The sequence below is a fragment of the Lepidothrix coronata genome, unplaced genomic scaffold (assembly GCF_001604755.1).
Source record: "Lepidothrix coronata isolate B3197 unplaced genomic scaffold, Lepidothrix_coronata-1.0 Scaffold122, whole genome shotgun sequence".
Classification (NCBI taxonomy): Eukaryota; Metazoa; Chordata; class Aves; order Passeriformes; family Pipridae; genus Lepidothrix; species Lepidothrix coronata.
The window spans coordinates 1,550,148-1,568,436 of NW_016690302.1; the positions used below are offsets into that span (position 1 = coordinate 1,550,148).

General features: G+C 53.6%; 1 protein-coding gene across 1 annotated transcript in view; it reads left to right on the forward strand.

Annotated features, from left to right (window-relative positions):
* SAMD11 (sterile alpha motif domain containing 11) overlaps window positions 1–18,289 on the forward strand; it is a 115,461-nt gene that overhangs the window by 78,454 nt on the left and 18,718 nt on the right. Inside the window, exons 9-10 of the mRNA XM_017825686.1 lie at window positions 6,440–6,604; window positions 11,212–11,362. Coding sequence (XP_017681175.1) covers window positions 6,440–6,604; window positions 11,212–11,362 — 316 coding nt within the window. The remainder of the gene's footprint in view (window positions 1–6,439; window positions 6,605–11,211; window positions 11,363–18,289) is intronic.

Genomic DNA, 18,289 nt, shown 5'->3' on the forward strand with positions numbered 1-18,289 from the left:
TGAACCTAAAAAGGGGGAATTCTGCTTTAAACTCAACCTTTGGCAGTGCATTCTTCTTTCTCACCTGGATATTCAATTCTAGCTACTCCAAAGTGGGACAAATCCTAGTTTGCAAAATGCACGAGTTTTCTCTTTTTACCTCTGGAAATTACGGTTTAAAAAAAAAAAAAAAAAAGCGAGCCGCAGCCCTTGAGGTGGATTTTTAGGGGTGTTTCCACTTTTTTCGGGCAGAATGTCTTGATTACATGTTTAATATAAAGAGAGACACGCAGGCTTATCGTGCTGGCATCTGTTCCTTTAAAAGGGAAAAAAAAAAAAAAAAGAAGCCTGTCAGGGAGAATAGGGCTGCCTAGTTCTCTCTTATGCATTTATGGCTCTGTTCCTATAGAGATGGAATCTGCAGAAGGTTTCTCTACTTAGGGGTTTATTTTTTATTTTTTTAATCTCTTGGTTTGTCTTCGGGTTCTTTTCCTGTGAACGCGATTTTTAAACTTTCTTTAGGGCTGGCAAAGTGGGGTGGGTAATGGAGCCTGCAGTTAATGAGTTTGTCTCCAGGTTGGGTAAATGAGGTTTTGCAGGCCGTTTACTTAAAGGCTTTGTTGTTAAGTTCAAACTAATTAGCTGTCAGTAATACCCGTCTTGTGTAATCACTGTGCCTAACCTGCACTCTTTGCCACTTTAAAAAAAAAAACCAACTAAAAGCAGATCCTGTTCCATGGGTTTGGAGTTCAGCTGAGACTCTCTAAGGGGTATATCCTCAATAACCCATCCAGGGAATCTCAGAAGGGACTTTTTGCAGCAGTTTGTCCTAAAGCTTTCTTAAACTACGTGCTTTATATTATGCTTTAGGAAGATACATTGCAGGGACCTGTTCTGCATCCTGATTTCACAGAATGTTCCTGTATATTGTTTCTGGTCCCCAAATTATGATCTGAAGGCAGCATACTCTGAATGCTGGTGTCACTTAATAGAATATTGCCAACATCACCTGAGAACACACTAAATCTTCTCTTTCATGTAACCCTCTCCTGCCTGTTAACTCCTTTATACCAGTAGAAGTGCCTTAGATTTTACTGGGAACCATTGATACTGCTACTCTTTATCTGTTTTCCTTGATTTGCTTTCATCTGCCCTATTCCTGTTATCCTGGAAATGTTTCTAGTGGATGTGCAGGAAAATTCCAGCAGGATGCTTCTATAGATTCTGAAACATGTTTGTTATATGAGACATGGGACTCCTGTAACACACTTGACACTTTGCTGTTTCTGCTGCGTTTGTATCCTTTGTAATTCCAAGGTATCAGAATCCAGGTAACAGCAACCTGTGTGGCCTGGCTGAGAATGGGCTAAACTTTAAGCAAGCTGTCTGAAACCAAACTGTTGCATTGGGAGTCATCCCAGTAAAGTGGCTGAACTGGCACAAATGGATTGGTTTTGCCGTGGGAGCAGCAGGGTCAAATGATCTCATTCCACTTCTTCCCTCTGGCCTTCCCACCGTTTTTGTTTTCTGGGGTGGGCTGAGGGCAGTGTGAGGCAGGTGAGGAACCCTTGGCTTTGCAGGATGCACTTGGGATCTAAATCCTGCTCCTTAGCTCCCAGTGACTGGGGGGATTCCCTTCCAGGGGTTCCCAGGAAGCCCTGGATAAAGAAAAGTTTTGTTTTCTGCTCCCACTTTTCTTCCTCGGAAATCCTTCCCTGCCCTTTGAAAGAGATGAGACAGAATGGAAATTTGGAGCTGGGCCTTTTAGTGATCTCCCATGTGACCTGTTTTTTTATTAGATCTTTGGAGAGCCCCTGTTCCCTCCAGTGCTGTGCAGGAATTTAAGCCTAGGCTGTGCTGATGCTGGGATACCATTGGAATAGTGAGGGGCCCAGACTTCTGTGCTTTGGGGGTCTTTGTCTCCCCACTCCCTGCTATGGAAAGGGGGTAAAAGGAGGGGCTGCAGCAAGTGTTGCTGTCTTAAGGCCCAGACAGTGACAGCACCTCACAGCTGAGAACTCCCAGGAGCCTTCCTGTCCTGCTGTCAGTCAGGCAGCGCTCCCGTGTCACGGGTGCCATGGAGGGAAATGATCCCTGTGTTCCCAGCTCTGGCTGGAAATGGAATGATCCACGCTGTGTGACAAGCCATTTTCAAATGGGATGGGCCCTAAAGGCCAGTTACTTGGGATTTGGGAACTGCTGCAGTGGAGCAAAGTGTGAGGTTGTGCTGGAGCCCCAGGCTTGGCTGGGACCCAGAGTGCAGTTTGTGATTTAGGAGCGGGAAGGGAAGCAAGGACCGGTTGGAGTTCTGGAGCCTGTGCAGCCTCACGCTGTGCTGCAGTAGGAGCAGGGTCTGCAGTGTTCCCTGGGACACAGCCCTCCTTCTCCTCCAGCCTGGTGGTCCTGTGCCTTGTGCAGGTGCTGCTCCTCCACATCCCGCATCCCTTGTGGCGGCGACCGGCTCCAGGCAGGACTCTGCCCCTCTCCACCGGAGACTGCCCTGGAAGCAGCTCTTGCTCTCCATCACACAGTGCCCTAGAAGCAGCTTTTGCTCGGGGCACAGCTGCCTTGTCTGGGGAACAGCCTTTTGAAGAGCAGGAGTGACCCCATGGCACAGCTCGTGCTGCCGTGGCCGCGCCTGACAAGGCGAGGAGAACAGAGGCAGCCAAGGAAATCACTCCCGCTCTCTGACTGAGTGAAAAAACACCTGTAGGGCTGGAAACCCTTCCAGCAGGGGAGCAGCCACCTTCCCTTCCCCCTCCCCAGCTCGCAGTGTGCGCTCCAGAGATCAAAAGAGAGCCCTATCTCGGTGGAAACGGGGCCACGCCGCTGTCAAACAGAGCAGAACGTTCTCGCGTCTAATATGGAAATGGGAGCGGTATCAGAGGCTGGGAGCGAGGGCTGTGCTGGCAGGTCACGGAGGAAGCTTTCTCCTCTCCCCAGGAGACAATTCCCCAAGTGAAACCCTCGCTCTCCCGCGGCAGCAGCGCGTCTGGAGATCTGCTCCCCCCGTACCCCGAGACGCGAAACAAAAACCGAGGAGGGAAAAACCAGCAAAGAGCGTTTTTGGTTCCCGTTTGAGCCGCTGAAAAATAAATCTGGTAGGAGCCTCGTCGTTTGGGAAGGTTGGAAGCCGGGCTGGACGAAGTGCTGGAAAACACACGTAGGGAACAATATTGTGCTCACCCCCTGGGGCGGGCGATGAGCTCATACGCTGCTCCCTCTGCCATTCTCTTCTCTTTGCTATTGTGGATCATTTAAAACAAAACAAAGTCTTGCTGCGTCTTTGGGTGATGAACTAGAACTGGAGCTGGACTGCAGCTGAGCAATTCAGATCCAGCCTCTGTCAGTTTGTCCCTCTCCTTTGGAGGGGAACATCCATGTGTTGGTGGCTTTGGCAGCTGTCCAAATAGGCCAAATGAAGGAACAAGGTTTGGCCCTGTTCTTGCTAAAAACTTCACTGCCCCCCTCCACCCCCCAAACCCAGATTGCTGAGTGTGGTGGGAGTGGGCACAGCCTCCCCCTGCCCTGGCAAGAGAAGACCCTAAAGCTGCTGACCAAGACCTGGCCTTGAGTTTGCAGTGAGACGCATTTGCAGCAGGTTCCTCGAGCTTTGACTGGGGTTGGATAAAGGGAACCTTGGCCTGTCATGGGTTTGTAGCAAAGGAGAAGGGCTGGATAGGCTGGGTGCTCGTGTTTTGCCTGGAATTGCTTGGAGAGGATGGACCTTACGGAATCCTGTGGGAAGGTTGTGCAGCAGTGACACGTCCTTTGGGCTGTGTCCTCCAGGAGCTTCCCGTGGCTGTGCCATCAGCGGTGGCAGAGGTGGGCTCCCCTTGGCTCGGGTGAACAGGAGGGGGCTGGCAGAGAGCATGAGGGCCCAGCAGATGCTGCCTTGGCTCTGCCTTCCCCTGGCCCTGCCAGAGTCCATTTCACACCTGGCGGCTGGAGGAGATTTGGCGAGATCAGTCTCCCGCATTACCCCTGGTAATGACAAAAGCAGACAGCAAAGCTTCAGCAAAGCTGGAATTACTGCTGGCTGAGTCATGTGAAATCTTCCAAGTTTTAAGTGTGGAAATCCAGCCTTTCCCTGGGCTCCTCCTTCCTCTCAGCCTTCCCTTGCCACCCCCATTCTCCCTCCCCTCCTTGCACCTGAAATCTGCTCTGCGGCTGATCCGATAGAGTTTATGGTAATTAAGTGTTATTAAATCCCCTCCCCCCCTCCCTTTTCTTCCTCTAATGACACAGCTGTGGGGGAAAAAAAAAATCAGTGTTTTTCTAAATCAGGTCTGTGGCATGTGGCTTTGCTCCTTAGACCTTTGGTTAAGAGCATCAGAAGGGAACTGAAACCTTGTGCTTCTGCATCCCTGGGGGAGGTGGCAGGAGCAGTGAGAGAGCAGAGGAGGATGTGGGAATGTGGCCCCTGGGAGTGACTTGGAGGGAAGGGGACCTGGAAGGGAATTCTGCCCACCACTCCCCTGCTTCTACCAGGGGTGTCCTGCAGGTTTGGGTGCTGGAGGAGGGAGTGGGAGGGAGCAAGTATGGCTTGGCTGTTGTCCAGGGCAGCCTCTCATTTTGGGGTCTGGCTTCTAGGGGTGAGGCACATAGGGAACCCAGCTCCTCATCTCAGCAAGCCTGAAGCAGCCTCTGACCCTGTGATTGCACAGGAAGCCAGTGGTCCCTGAGGTGCAGATGAGTGTCAGTGGGGTAGAGATCCGTGGTTACAGGTAGAGCCACAAATTGCTGTGCTGGGAGGCTGACCTGAGCTGGAGGGGACTGAGGTCATTTCCCTTCTGCAGAGGAAGAGTGCCTTGGGAGCCAGTGATGCAACCCTTTTGTACTGAAACTTTGTGCAGCTCAGACTGTTTTTTAAAATAATAATAATAATATTTATTGTTGTTGCTGTTGTTGTTGTTGCTGTTGTTGTTATTGCTGCTGTTATTGTTGTTATTCCCTCCTATGTTTTGGAGAGAGGGTGGTTTCATTACAACATGCGAAGGTTTCATCCACCAAAATCTGAGCCCTGTGTGCTTGGCTGTGCCATGGGTTTGGTGTCAGACAGCACGTTCACCTCTCATTCTGTGCAAGGCAGAAGTGACCCAATCCCTGAGCTGCTGTGGCAGGGCCACGTTTTACAGCCTCTCTGTCTCTTGGGCTGTTTTTTGTCTGCCACAGACTTACATTTTCTGATAGGCAGCTTAGGGGCCTTTGTCTCACCTGGGAGAGACCCACAGCTCTTTTCCCAGCAGGATGGCCAGTGCCTGTGTGTTCCTCACAGTGGCCTGTGCTCAGAGCCACCACCTTGAACTTGGAGCCAGTCTGGCAGCAGAATCACCTGCCGTGGTCCCTGAGGGGACTCAGTCAGTGAAATGAAGGAGCACAAACCTGGGGCACATGGTGGGGTGGTCTTGTCACTCACTGAACACAGTGGTGGTCTTGTGACTGCAGCGTGGGGGGAGCCCGTCCCTCCCTCCCCCTCTGCCTGCTCAGATTGTTACTGGGAGTTCCTCTCTGAGTAATGAAAAGGCTTTGCCTGTGGGGAAGATCCGAGATAAAACAGTGTTAGAGCAGCCAAGGCGGGGAGAGTGGTAATTACTCTGATTTGTGCTTACAGTAAACAGAAAAGCCTCTGTGGTTTTCTCTCCCTGACTGCCAGACCGGGATCCCTCCTGCCCCAGGAGCAGGCAGGGCCTTCCTCAAAGCACCTCCCTCCTCCTGGGCTCTGCAGTCGTTCCGGGAAGATGGATAGGGAGGCATCCTGGGTGTGATTTTAATGGCCTCAGGGTGCTCAGCCACATGTACAGATGTGGAACAACCTGCTCCTGAGACTTCTCCCCCCAGCCCCAAGAGCTGGGCAGGTGGATGTCATCACTGCCAGCATCACCTCCCTGCACTGGGTGATGAGCATCTCACGTTTTTGTGTCCTCGTGAGTGTTTAAGAAGGTGGGGGGAAAGAGGTGCATGTCTCGCCAGGTACCAGCTGAAAAAAGAACTCATGTCCCCTGAGATGAAAGGGTGAGAACTCGGTGAACTCTTCCATCCTCCCAGTCCCCTCTGCCACGCTGGGGGTACAGAGCTTGCTGGCAATTTTGGGTTATTACCATGCAGTGCTTGGTGCTTTAGGAGGAAGAAGAAAATACAGCTGTTGAGTTTTTTGGGTGATGGGGGCTTGGGTGATGGGGGCTTTTCTGTGTGTAAGTGTAGCCATGTTTGGGGGTTTGATTTGTTAGGATGACCACATAAAATGGTACATCTTGAGCACAAGGACAGCTGATTTGGCAGCTTGGTACATCAGGCTCAGTGGGGACACTAGAGAGTTGTGGGAATTTGTGCTAATATCCCTCTAACCCCCTTATCTCTTTCTTTTTGCACTGTCCCTATACTTATGTGATTTTCCACTGTATTTTTCTCGGGGGGAAAAAAAAAAAACAAAAAAGACCCAAATCTTTCTGCTCTTCAGAAAACTCCCACACGCCTCTGCTGGAGGACTCGGTGACTCAGATGACCCCGGAGGAGCACTACAGACGCATGATGTCAGCACTGAACGAGCATGGCACCTTTGAAGAGCAGCAGCAGCAACGTCTCTACCAGCTGGCCAACAGCATGGCAGTGCCCAGCCACGGAGGTACAGGATCTGCAGAGGGGAGGAGGGGCTCGTGGTGCCTGTAAAGGTTCCTAATCCCCCCCAGTGTGCACCTGAGGGGGATCGATGGGCTGCAGTGCTGTCTGTTTATCATGCAGCGAATACAAGTGGTGCTAAAAGGTGTCCTAGAGACCCTTTTCTCCCACCATCTCCGTGGGGGCATCTCCCCTCAACCATCTGTAAGTGCCAGTTCCTTCTGTAGCTCTCTATGGGGATACACTTTTCTTTACTGGAATAGATTCCCTACAGTATCACTACTGTGTATTTTGCAGTGGTGGTGAGAGGGGTCCTTCCTTTGTTTCAAGAGTTTGTGTCAGTGTGAATGTTCAGGATCTCTGGTGTAAGCCTTTATTTGGGTCACAGTGTGTGGAGCAAGGGGGATGAGCAAGTTGGGATAACACAGCAGGGCTGTGAGATGTAGGCAGTGCCAGACACTCCTGCCCTGTAGTGATGGAAATGGCAAGAGGATGTTGCTGCCTTCTCCTGGGGGCTGGAGTGGTGCCCGGAGGGGATAAGTGTCCTGCAGTGCTGGGACCTAAGAGGTGCAGTGTGAGTTGAAGGATTGCTGGTATGTTTTCCCTGGGCTGTGGAAGGAGCCGGCTGGATCCAGCGTGTCCTGCGCTGTGCCTAAAGGGGGCACCAGGCAGTTACAGGATCTGCCCTGCATCCACTTGGCAGGATGCAGGATCCAGGATGCAGCGTTCCCTCCAGGGGTTCCTCAGCCCACCTCACCTTCCCTCGGGAGAGCTGAAACTGCTGCCACTGGCTCAGCTTCACCCTGAGCAAAGCCATGCCTTGTACCGAGTCCTGCGCTGCAGGAGCCAGGGGTGGGGGAAGTAACTCAGCTCTCTGGATCAGGCAGAGCCAGGGAGATGGAAGAGGTGATGCTGTCCCAGTCGTGGAAGCAGAGGGTTGAAGCATCACTGAAAAGCAGGGCTGTGCAAGGATCTGTCCCTCTGCTGCTTCCTGCCCGAGGTGTGGAGGGCTCACACGGGGAGCCGGGGGAGGAGCACAAGCAGCATCAGCAAAGCATCCAGCAAGAGCTGGAGGAGAATCTCTGGTCTCTGAGTGTAAATCCCCAGGGCTCCTTGTTAGGTTAATGAAGAGGCTGTCTTCTTTTCCACTCTGTTTGATTTGATTGGCTTCTCTGGGGGCAGGAAGGCGATTCCCTTCGCTGTGGAGTAAGGATTTGCTTATCAGCAAAGGCACGGCACAAACCTGTGCTGAGGCACGACCCGGTGAACATGGCACATGCTCTGTGTGTGGTGTTGAGCTGTCCCGGGCATTTTCAGAGCTGCAGGGCTCCTGCAAACACAGGGATACAGGGCCATAGGGCTGGAGTTTCACATGTACATGTGATGAACACAGAGGAGAGGACAGCGTGTAACACTGTCCACAAAAGGGTGACACACTCCTGTGCCCAGGTTGAATATTTAACCAAGTAATTCAGATCTAGACCATGTAGAATACACATGTAGACCATGTTGAATACAACAGAGCAAATACACAGCTCAAAATGTGTTGTGTGTACCAGTGTTGTGACAGACAGTCACGACAGACCACCCAACCTGGCACTGGATGGCTGCTGGACTCAGGGACGTGTCCATCCCACCAGCATGTGCTGCAGAACTGCTCTCCCTTATAACAAGCAGAGTAGCTCATTACATTGAGAGCCTGACGTATTTTTATGATTATGATTAAATTGTCTCAGCAGCATTTGTTAGGTGAGGGGGTCACCCTGGGGTTTTGGGTGGGCAGGGGGAGAAGAGGCGCCTGCACGGACAGACTCCCTCGTGGAACACTGACAAGACAAAACTTGGTGTATTTTTGGGTTGTCTCCACACCACAGGGCCCTGGTTGGGCTATAAATTATTAGTGCCAGTACAAAGCGCAGTTTATCTGCGGGCTCACATGGAGGCACCAATAACATTAATAATTTAAAAAATGTTAATAATTTAGAAATCTTTTTTTTTTTAATTGCTTTTCAGGGCCCCCTCCCCCAGCCCCCCCCTCCCTTCTCCGCCCCCGTTCTCCCAGTGGCATTCATCCCACATTCTGAATTCAGTCTGTCTCCGTGCCTGGAACCTCCATCCGCCAGCGTCCCACTGTCAATCAATCTGATTTCCCAACTGTCAGAGTGCAGGATTGTAAATAACAGATCCTGGGGGAGGGGGGGGGGGTCTGGGCAAGGGGGTAGGGGCGCAGGGGAGGGGAGGAGGGGGGAGAAAGCAGCGAGGAGAGGGTGGGTGTGCAGGGGGTTGTTGCGGTCATTCAGGATCAATGCAGCTCCTGGAACTGGCTGCACGCCAGACTTCTAAATTACAGGCGCTGTGGCAATGAGGAGTGACCTGGGTTTTTCAGATAATTAATTTATAAACGTTTCGAGGTGCACGGCCCCTGGCTCCGCGAATTCTCTGGGCCTTTTTACGTGATCCGGTGGGGTTTGGTGTTCCTTACATACCCCTGCAGCTCAGAAGCGTCATTTTAAGGTTTGTCCCCTCAGCTGGGGGTGTGGGGACAAGGACTGTGCGTGTGTGAGTGTGGCTGGAAATTCAGGCACCGGTGCCCTCCTTACTGCCAGCAAAAACAGCAGCTGTGTAAGTGTTTCCACCCCACCACGGGGCTTCAGCCCTGACCGTCACCAAAATGTTGGATGATGTGACTGAGGAAGCTCAGGCTGGGCTAACAGGGATGTGGGTATCTGGGATTTCCAGGACTGAAGGAAAACAGCATGGTGGTATAAAGGAAGGCAAGGAAATTGGAAGTCTATCATCACCAGGGTCGTGCATTGTTCTTATAGTAACCTGGCTTTACAAATCCATCGTGGGAAGAGGATGGACGTGTGGAGGGCTTTGCAATCTCAGTGTGCAAGCTGATCCTGCCCAGGGTGTGTTCACTGAGATAAATCTCCCTCTCCTCCTCTCCCCAGCTGTGTTTTGGTTTCCTTTTGCAGCCTGGTGCTCAGTGAACATGTCAGGGAGGTCTCCAAGTGTGCTCTTGTGCGTCTGAGTTTCCTGTGTGCCATGTGAATGGCAGCAGAGGTTTTGGTGTGGGATGTAAGTTGTGTATGGGGTGTTTTTATATAGATACAGGGACTAAGGGGCTCCTGATGCTTAACTGGGAGAGAGGAGCACTCTGGAAAAGCCTCTGTCAGTGCGACTGGTACGGGTGTCCATGTCTCAAGTCCTTGTTGTTCCCTGAGCAGCAGCACATCAGCTGTACCTGCATCACCTGCTCCTCCTTGGGGCTCGCTGTGATCCCCTTTAGTGGTGCTTGAGGTGATTGTGGCTGTGCCTGCACTGTCCATCACACAGCCCCTGTGTGGGCAGCTTGTGCTGACACCTGCCCTGGAGAGACTGTACAGGTGTATAACCTGTCACTGCACACGTGTCACAGGTAGGGTGACACAGGTCACAGGTTCTGCAGTGGTACCAGGGCAGCACAGGTTTAATGAGGGGTGCATTTCTGACCTGCAGCTGATGTCTGATGGAAGTGTTGTGCCTAAGGCTGGGAGGGGCCCCTCCTGTACCCCATCCTCCTCTGCTCTGTGACCAGGCCCTTCCCATTCCTACAGCAGAGCTGTGCCAGGCAGGTACAGACCCTGCAGGGCCAGCCCTCACCCCTTGCCCAGGTGAGGCCACAGCATCCCCCAGGATGTGGGTGGCTGACTGGGGGGGGCACCATGCTTGGGAAAGCAGCCCTGGGTGCTCAGACCGCTGCCAGGCTGTCCCTGGGAGCAGGGGTGGGTGTTCCCCGGGCAGGTGAACGACGGAGTCAGGTGTGGATTTAAGAGGCTACCTGGGGAAGTGGCTCCCCCTGTTCCCTGTGTTCAGCAGCAGCTGGAGATGCTGGGCTGTGGTTTCGGGGGGGTGATGCTGTCCCGACCGGGGCAGAGCACACGCGGCAAACGCTGCGGCCCCCGGGGGAGCCCCCATAACCTCGGCGGAGCCCAGCGGGGGCGGAGGGGGCACGGCGGGGCCGGGACCCGGGTCAGGTGCCACCGCGGCTCCTCTCGGGACCGACCGGGAGGCTCCGCGCCCGCGGAGAGGGGGCAGACGGCAGTTTGGGGAGATCCTCCCTCTCCTTTTGCTCTCCCCGCATCCATCCCTCCCTCCTTCCATCCTTCCCTCCCTTTTCCCCCCCTCCTTCCCTCCTTCTTTCCCTCCGGCAGGAAGGCAATTAAACAGCAAATCCACCCCCCCTCCCTCCCTCCCTCCCGTAGTTGCACAATTTCCTCCGCTGCCAAACTCCCTCGGCGGCGGAGGCGGATCCCGCCAAGAGCAGCCCGAGCCCGCTCCGCCGTGTGAGTACCGGGGCAGCTCGGGCAGCCTCTCCCGGAGCCCCGGAGCCGCGGGGATGGGCGGCGGGGGGGCAGCTGTCGCCCGAGGGGCTGCGGGCACGGCCGGGAGCAGCCCCGGGGCAGCGCTGTCGCCCGCGGGGAGCCCGGAGCATCCCCGGAGCAGCCCCCGCGGCGGGGACGGGAGGGCAGCGGGTGTTTTCTGTCCGTCCATCCGCGGGGCTGGGGGGAGAGGGGGGGTGTGCGGGGGTCGATGCCGGGCAAGCAGCTCATCCCTTCCCTCCTGTCCCAGATCTCCTGCGGGCGCGGCAAGAGGTGGCGGCGGCGGCGGCGGCGCGGAACCCCGGCGCGATGGAAGCGCACATCCCCTCGGCCAGCAACTCTTCCAGCCAGCGGAGGAAGCAGGGCCTCCCCCAGCACAGGGACACCCACTTCCCCGAGAGGTACCGCGGGCGCGGGTCACCCCCCGCCCCGGGGCGGGGTTTGGTGCGGGGCGGGGGGCTCGGGGGGCTTCGCGCCGGTGGCACCCTCGGGAAAGCCTGGAAAGGCTGGCACGGGTGTCCTGAGGGTGCGGGAGGGGAGGGAGCGCCTGGGTCAAGCGTTGGAACGGGCTGCCCTGGGGAGGTGGTGGAGTCACCATCCCTGGAAGTGTTCGAAAAACTTGTGGATGTGGCGCCTCGGGGACGTGGTTTAGTGGTGAACAGGGAGGTGTCAGGTTAATAGTTGGACTCAGCTATCTCGGAGGGCTTTTCTAACCTTAAGGGTTCTGTTACTCTGTGCAGTGCCCAGGGGTTGGGCAGGGCTGGTTTGCCCAGGTGAGGTGTGAGTGTCTCCCCTGGGTGTTGTGCAGGTGCAGAAGTTGGTGGGGGGTGTTCTGTCCCATGCTGGGGTGTCTGTATGGAAAAGGGAATGATCTGTGCTTGGGCACATGTGCATCCACATCCAGGTGAGTGACTGTGGCTGGAATGATCCCAATCCTGCCCTGGATCTCCAGGGCAGATGCCACTTCAACCTGTTCTTTGGCCAAGAGCAAGTTTAGGTGTTTAACTTTGCATTTTGCAGCATCTCCAGACGAGGGGAGAGAACAAATGCTCTAGGATGGAGTAGAAAGAGAAGTTTTCTTTTTCACAGAAAAGAGGCACAGCTTGCCTTTACCACTGCTAGGAGTGCTGGAAAGCTGATATTCCCCCGCCCTCCCTTCCCCCCCTCCGAGGAAATTCTAGCTCGTTTATCTTGCTCTGTGCCACGAGCCATTCCCTCAGCAATCAAGAACTTCAGAGGGAAATTAAATTAAAGCTGCGTGCGTTTCTGACAGGGATAGCAGAGGCGGGAAAGGGCCACGGGGATGCAAAGGCTTTGGATATCACGGGACAAGCCGTGAAAGGCTCTGGTATTCAGACTTTTTTTGGCTTTCATGAGGGGGTGGGTGCAGAGCAGGCTGCAGCATCACTTCTGTAGCACGTGTACGTACGTGTTGAGTCCAGAGTTTCCCCCCCCCCCCGCATTTATAGCCTTGGAGATCCTTTTTTTTTTTTTCCCTCCTCGTTTTTCCTTCTCTCCAACCAAGTGCCTCTGCAATGTGTAGGGGCTGGGCAGACCTGGTAAACCTTTTCTCCTGCGGGGTGTACTTTGGCTAACCCGCCTCATAAAACGCAGCCCGATCTGTGCGGGCTGCAGGCGGACCTGTGAGGAATGCAGGGATCCACGGCTTTCACTGCAGCCAGTCAGCAGGAACGTTCCTCCAGCGCTGTGTGGCCTGGAGAGGTGCCAGGCCAGCCGGAGGCCTGGCTGGAAAGGCATGTACGGGAAGGGTGGAGGCTTCTAACGGGGAGGTGCTGCTCGCGGGAGGGGCAAACCGAAAATGGGTTCGATATGGATCAGACCCAGGGGTACTTGCCATGGCCAGGCAGGTGCTGGAGGTAATGGAGCTGGGCTAGGCCAGGAAATTTGGTTTGGGAAAAAGGGGGGAGAAGTTGCTCACTAGCTCAGGGGACAGAGACTGAAGGCCAGGAGTTGACTGTTGGAACAAACCACTACTTTTCATCTTGATTCGGTTCTCCAAGTAGCCCCGTGAGTAGTTGCATTGGTGTGGGAGTGAAATCCTGGCGAGCTGAGGAGGGGGAAGGAACACACAGGGGCACAACTGGCTTTGATGTTGAGAGAAGCACCTGTGGGACCTCAGAACAGGGCTGCAGGAGTCACTCAGTGTCTCAGTGTCCCTTGTTGCTCGGTGACAGTGGTTCTCATCTTGAAAGCAGGTTGTATTTTGGCATTTGGGAAGGCCTTGGAGTGGCTCAGTTTCAGGAGCAGTGTAATGTGGTAAAGTTGTGGGGAGCAAGGATATTTGCACCCACTTGTAAAGGTCTGGTTATTTGGCTGTGAGCAAGACCAGCCTGTGGCTGTGTTGGTGGGCACGAAAGAAAGAAGCTGGTTTTTGTTTTTGTGGTCTCGTTTCTGTCCAAGAGCCTGCAGGCTGAAATAAGGCTCACAGCAGGTTACCAGCCCTGCTTTTGTTTTCCCCCAGTGCTCCCAGCTCTGACTGTATGTCCGGGACCTGCTCTTATTCCTGGGCAAAGTCATTCTCCAGGGAGCTTTGAGACAAACTATGTTGAAACATCCCCATGGTGGGCCTGGCTTGGCACATCCTGTGCTCCCTTCCTCTGCCATCCCAAGACATGGCAAGACCAGGCTGTCTGTGTTTTCTGCAGCCATCTGCTCCCCCAGGGAGGGTGTGGTGAGGTCCTGTGTGGCCAACCTCCTCGGCCAGGCTCTTAGGTGTAATGATCCTTGGTTAGCAGAGCTGGGGAGACCTGCTGTGAAATGGGAAGCTACAGCTGTTGCCATGGTCGTGACTTGGTAAGTCTGCTTGGTATGGTTTGTGGATGGCCCCATCCCTTGAAATGTCCAAGGCCAAGCTGGGTGGAGCTCTGAGCAACCTGCTCTAGTGCATGGGAAGGTGTCCCTGCCCGTGGCAGGGGATTGGAACTACGTGATTTTTAAGATCCTTTCCAACCCGAACCATTCTCTGATTAGTGCACAATGTCGTTACTTCTCCCCAGAGCTCTGCAGCCACCTGAGTATCACTGAGGGTCCACTTGCATCCCTCTGCTCCCACTCAGACGTGACCTGTTTGGAGCTGTCCTGTGCAAATTGTTCCTCAGCCAAAACACCAGAGGTGGTTTTGGGGATGCCAGGAGAAACTGTGGCCGTGTGTTGTAAAGCAGTAAAGTTCTGTGTGGGGTAACTTCTCCCTTCCACTCCCTGTTACCCTTGGGTTTTGTACTTGGCTGCCATGGTCTTTGTCAACAGGGTAAATCACAGCAGCCTCTGTGCACCTTTGTTAGGAAGGTACAGAATTTTCCAGAGGTTCAGGTGGGCACTGACAGAGGAGAAGGCAGTGGAGGGAGCTGCTTCAGGTTCGTAGGCAAACTGTAGGTAGATTTACAGCATCTCCTTTCCCAGGAGCAGAAGTAATAACACATGATGCAGGGGGATGTGAACTGTTTGGCATGGTGTTAAAATTCCATTTCAGCTTCCTATCGGGAGATCTGTGGGGATCAGGTCAGCTCTCAGGTGCAGCAGCTCTGTGGGTAAGAATAATTAGTCACTTCAACCATTATGTGTGGCAAAGCAAAGGGGCTGAAACCCACAGTGGTGACCCAGTTTTATTTATCAGGGCAGCGCTGATGTTTTTGCAAAGACAGGAATGCACAGAACTTGCCTGATAATGAGAACTACACCATACAGTTTTCCTGTTTCCAGGGGTGAGGGTGGGTCTGAGACAGGGAACAGTTGGGAAGATGGGTGTGTTCAGACATTCATCAACTAATTATCACCCATTTTTGCTGGTCAGAAACAGGCTGGAAGGTTTAATGACAGTAAGGACAAGGCAGGCAGGTGAGTAGTGGCTTTGAGGGGATGATACACTCATGTACACACAAACACGTGGATATGGATTTTCTTGGACCAGGCTCCAGGGTCCCTTTAGTGGCTTGGTGGCCCCTTCACCTCTTTGGTCCATCTGTTGGAAAGAGTCAGTAAAACTGAGACATCTTGCCAAAAGTAGACTCAAGCCACAGGCTGGAGAATCCATTTGGTTTCATGGTTTTGGTTTCCTAGATCCTTCCTCGATTGATTCAGACTTGAATCCAGGAGTGCCAGGGCCTGGTGGTTGGTTTGAGAGGATTGTTGAGTTCAGCGTTATAAAAAGACTTGGAAGAGGAAAGGGCACAACTAAAAGGTGCCACTGTAACTGCTCCAGCCTGGAGCACTTCCCATCTCCAAACATCCTGCAAAAATGGCAGATGTCTGTGCCCTGCAGAGTTTTCTTGGATCCCACCCCCTGGATCCTGCCTCCAGGCTTTGTTGGCAGCGTGCTTGGTTTTGCTGGGGTCGTTTAGCCTGGCGTGTTCTCACCCAAGGTGTTCATCTCTCTGCTTCTCTCTGAGCAGGCTGGTGTACCTGGAGCCTGGGGAACAACTTGTGTTCTCCCCCCTTCAGGAAAACCTTTCATACCCTGCAAACAGAAGGGACTGGCCGGGAGCTCGGGCGAGGTTGGCTGAGCTGGTGGACAGTGTTGATCAGTGGGGTGAAGCTTGTTGGCTGAATATGAAGCATCAGTTCTGTGTTAGGAGTTGTGAGGAGCTTGTTCTCGTGCCTGCAGTGTGTAGTGTGGGGGTCTGGGGGGGGACCTGCCCCTCTCTCAGAAGGGGAGAAGGCAGAGCCTGGTCAGGGGAAGGGCAGGAGTTGAGGCAGGTCCTTGGTACAAGCCCTCAGCTGGCTCTGGGGCTGTCTGCAACCAGCATTAGGGACACAGTTCATCCTCCAGGACCACAGGCAGTTCCAGGGGAAGGCAGGAGGAATGCCAAGGGACAAGAAACGCTGCCTGCCTGAGATGCCATCAGCATCCTCATCTCCGGGGTCCTGGGAAGCCGAGCCCTTTGGCTGGGAATGGGAGCCACAGAGTCTGAGAGAGAGGCTCTCATTGCCCTTCCCTTGCAGAGCTGACAGACATTGTGCATCAGCCAGAGGCTTTCTCTGAGCAGAGATGTGCCCAAAATACCCAGCAAGGATTTTTGGATGGAGTTCTTTCCATCTGCTGTTGCTACGATTTGTTCTTTCACCACCTAATTCCTCCCCCCTGTTTTTTTGGAGGCTTTCCTTTTTACTCCTGGCTCCTTGGGCACATCCTCCTGTGCTCTCTGGGCTCTGTCTCTCTCCCCCTCTTACCCACCCCCCCAGCCTTGCATCCCCCTCTCTGCTCTGAATATTCTGATTTTCTGATTTTTGCACTGGAGGGATCCTCGGCAGATCCCAGCTGGCTGAATGTTATGCAGAGCAAAGGCCCAAAGAGCTCGACCCGATTTAACTAATTTGGTTTTAGCACCAGTTTGGATTTTGAGGGAGCGATTTCCCCGGGCACCACAAACCAGGCCCATCTCCCTGTGTCCAGGCCTCGTTGCTGCCCTAGAAGGGCAGCTCCAGTGCATGTCTTTTCCTGCCTGGAAATCCCAAACACCATTTTTAGAAAGCCCTTTCATTTTATTTATTTTCCCTTCCTGGCACAGTGTCTGGGGATGGCAGAGCAGCGAGGAGCTGTGTGCTGCCTGCCTATTACCTCGGGTTTAAAGTGTCTCTTCCTATCAAATGCAGAGCAGGAGAAAGCAGAGCTTTCATGCATTCTTTTTTTTTTTTTTCCCCCCTTCTTCCATCCGTTCTAAATTTATTTCCATGCCTTGCCGGTTTCAATCTGCATTTTCTGACCCTCTCACATCTCCAGTCACAGCCTGTGCTCCGAGCCTTCCCTCGGAGCTTGGATTGAAGTTAGGGGGGAGCATTGCTCTGGGCTGGGGAGGATATGATGGGGTTAAAGTGAAAGGCTTGGTTTTAACAGTATAATGTGTAACCCCATAATGACTTTAAATATTGATTATTTGAAGGCCATTAGTGCTTATTGTTAAAGAAAAGTCAATACTTTTTAAGCCTTGTGAACCATTTGTCTCCTGTTAAAGGACATATCAAATTTAGCAGCATGCAGTGCAAATCCCCTAATACCCTGCTCACAAGCCTCCAGCTGGCATATTAGGGGGGGAAAAAAAGAAAAGAGGGTGGGGGGAGGAATATGCAGTACCACAGAACTGCTCTCTGCAAGGTAAGGACAAGGCTTATCAGATGTAATTGCCAGGGGCTAAATTCAGGTTCTCAGAATATGGGGCTGTAATTCTGCCCTTTGAGTGGTGGAGGAAGAGGAGGAAGGAATTTAATGGGGGGGTTGAAGGCCGGTACATACCTGGGAAAGGATGCAAGGATTAGTGTTGTGCTGCATGTCTGTCTAAAAGCACAGCAGCCTTTGTTAAAGTCTCTGGGGCTTTTTACTCCGGGGTTGCCAGTTCTTTTCCAAGCTGGCTTGGAAGCAATTGGCTGTATCTGCACCAGGCAGCCTGGGAGGGCTTCCCAGCTCCGTGCCAGGACACGACCTGGTGGTACTGCCTCCCTCCTGTGCCAGGTTTCCATGCCAAATACCAGGCAGATGGGCTGGGAGGGAGCAGTGGCAGGCTCCAACAGGTTCTGTGTCCAGAGGGTTGGGTTTGTGGGATGGCAGGAAGCGTCTGTCCACGGTCTCACACGGATGTGAGATGCTCCTCAGGGCTCTGCAGCAGGAGCTGTGGAGCATCAGGATGCCTGGCAGGGAGAAGAGTCCCTCGTTCCCTAAATATTTATGAGCGTGCCTGCTCGCTTTTTGAGTTCTCTGCTGCTGGGGATTGATGCCGAGTGTCAGGGGGACAGCAGGAGGGGTGCAGTGACCCCTTCGTGTTGGGCCATCTGCAGCCTCCCTTCTCTGACTTCAGGCCAGGCTCCAGGGGTGTGGTGTGGGACCTCGGGCTGCTCCTGTGCCTTTGCCCTCACCAGCAGTGCTGCCCCGTGTGTGTGTTTGGTGGGGAGCTCCAGGGCTGCTGAGAGGACAGCGCCGGGGTCTCCGTGTGCTGCTGTGTCAGGCAGGCACGGTGACAGCGTGTGTGAATGCGCCTCCCTGAATTTTCCAAGCCTTTGGACTCATCCCCAGCGCGTGTTGGCATGTGTGGAACAGAGGCAGCACCTGACTTCTCAGTCTGAAGTCACTCCTGCTGTGCTCAGCCCTGTTCCTGCCGATGGGATTGGGGCCGAGAGCTTTGTCCCTTTGCTGCATCCCCTTTCCCAGCCAGGCCCCCCTCACTGGCCAGCCCAAACCAGGAGCTGATCCCAGGCCCCCAGAATGCAGGGATGCTCCGAGGAGAGGACAGAGGGAACGAACTGCAGAGAGTCTCGAGCAGATGCGAATTCCTTAGGGATCAAAGTTATGCCCATTAGCACAACATTAAAGCATAAAAATA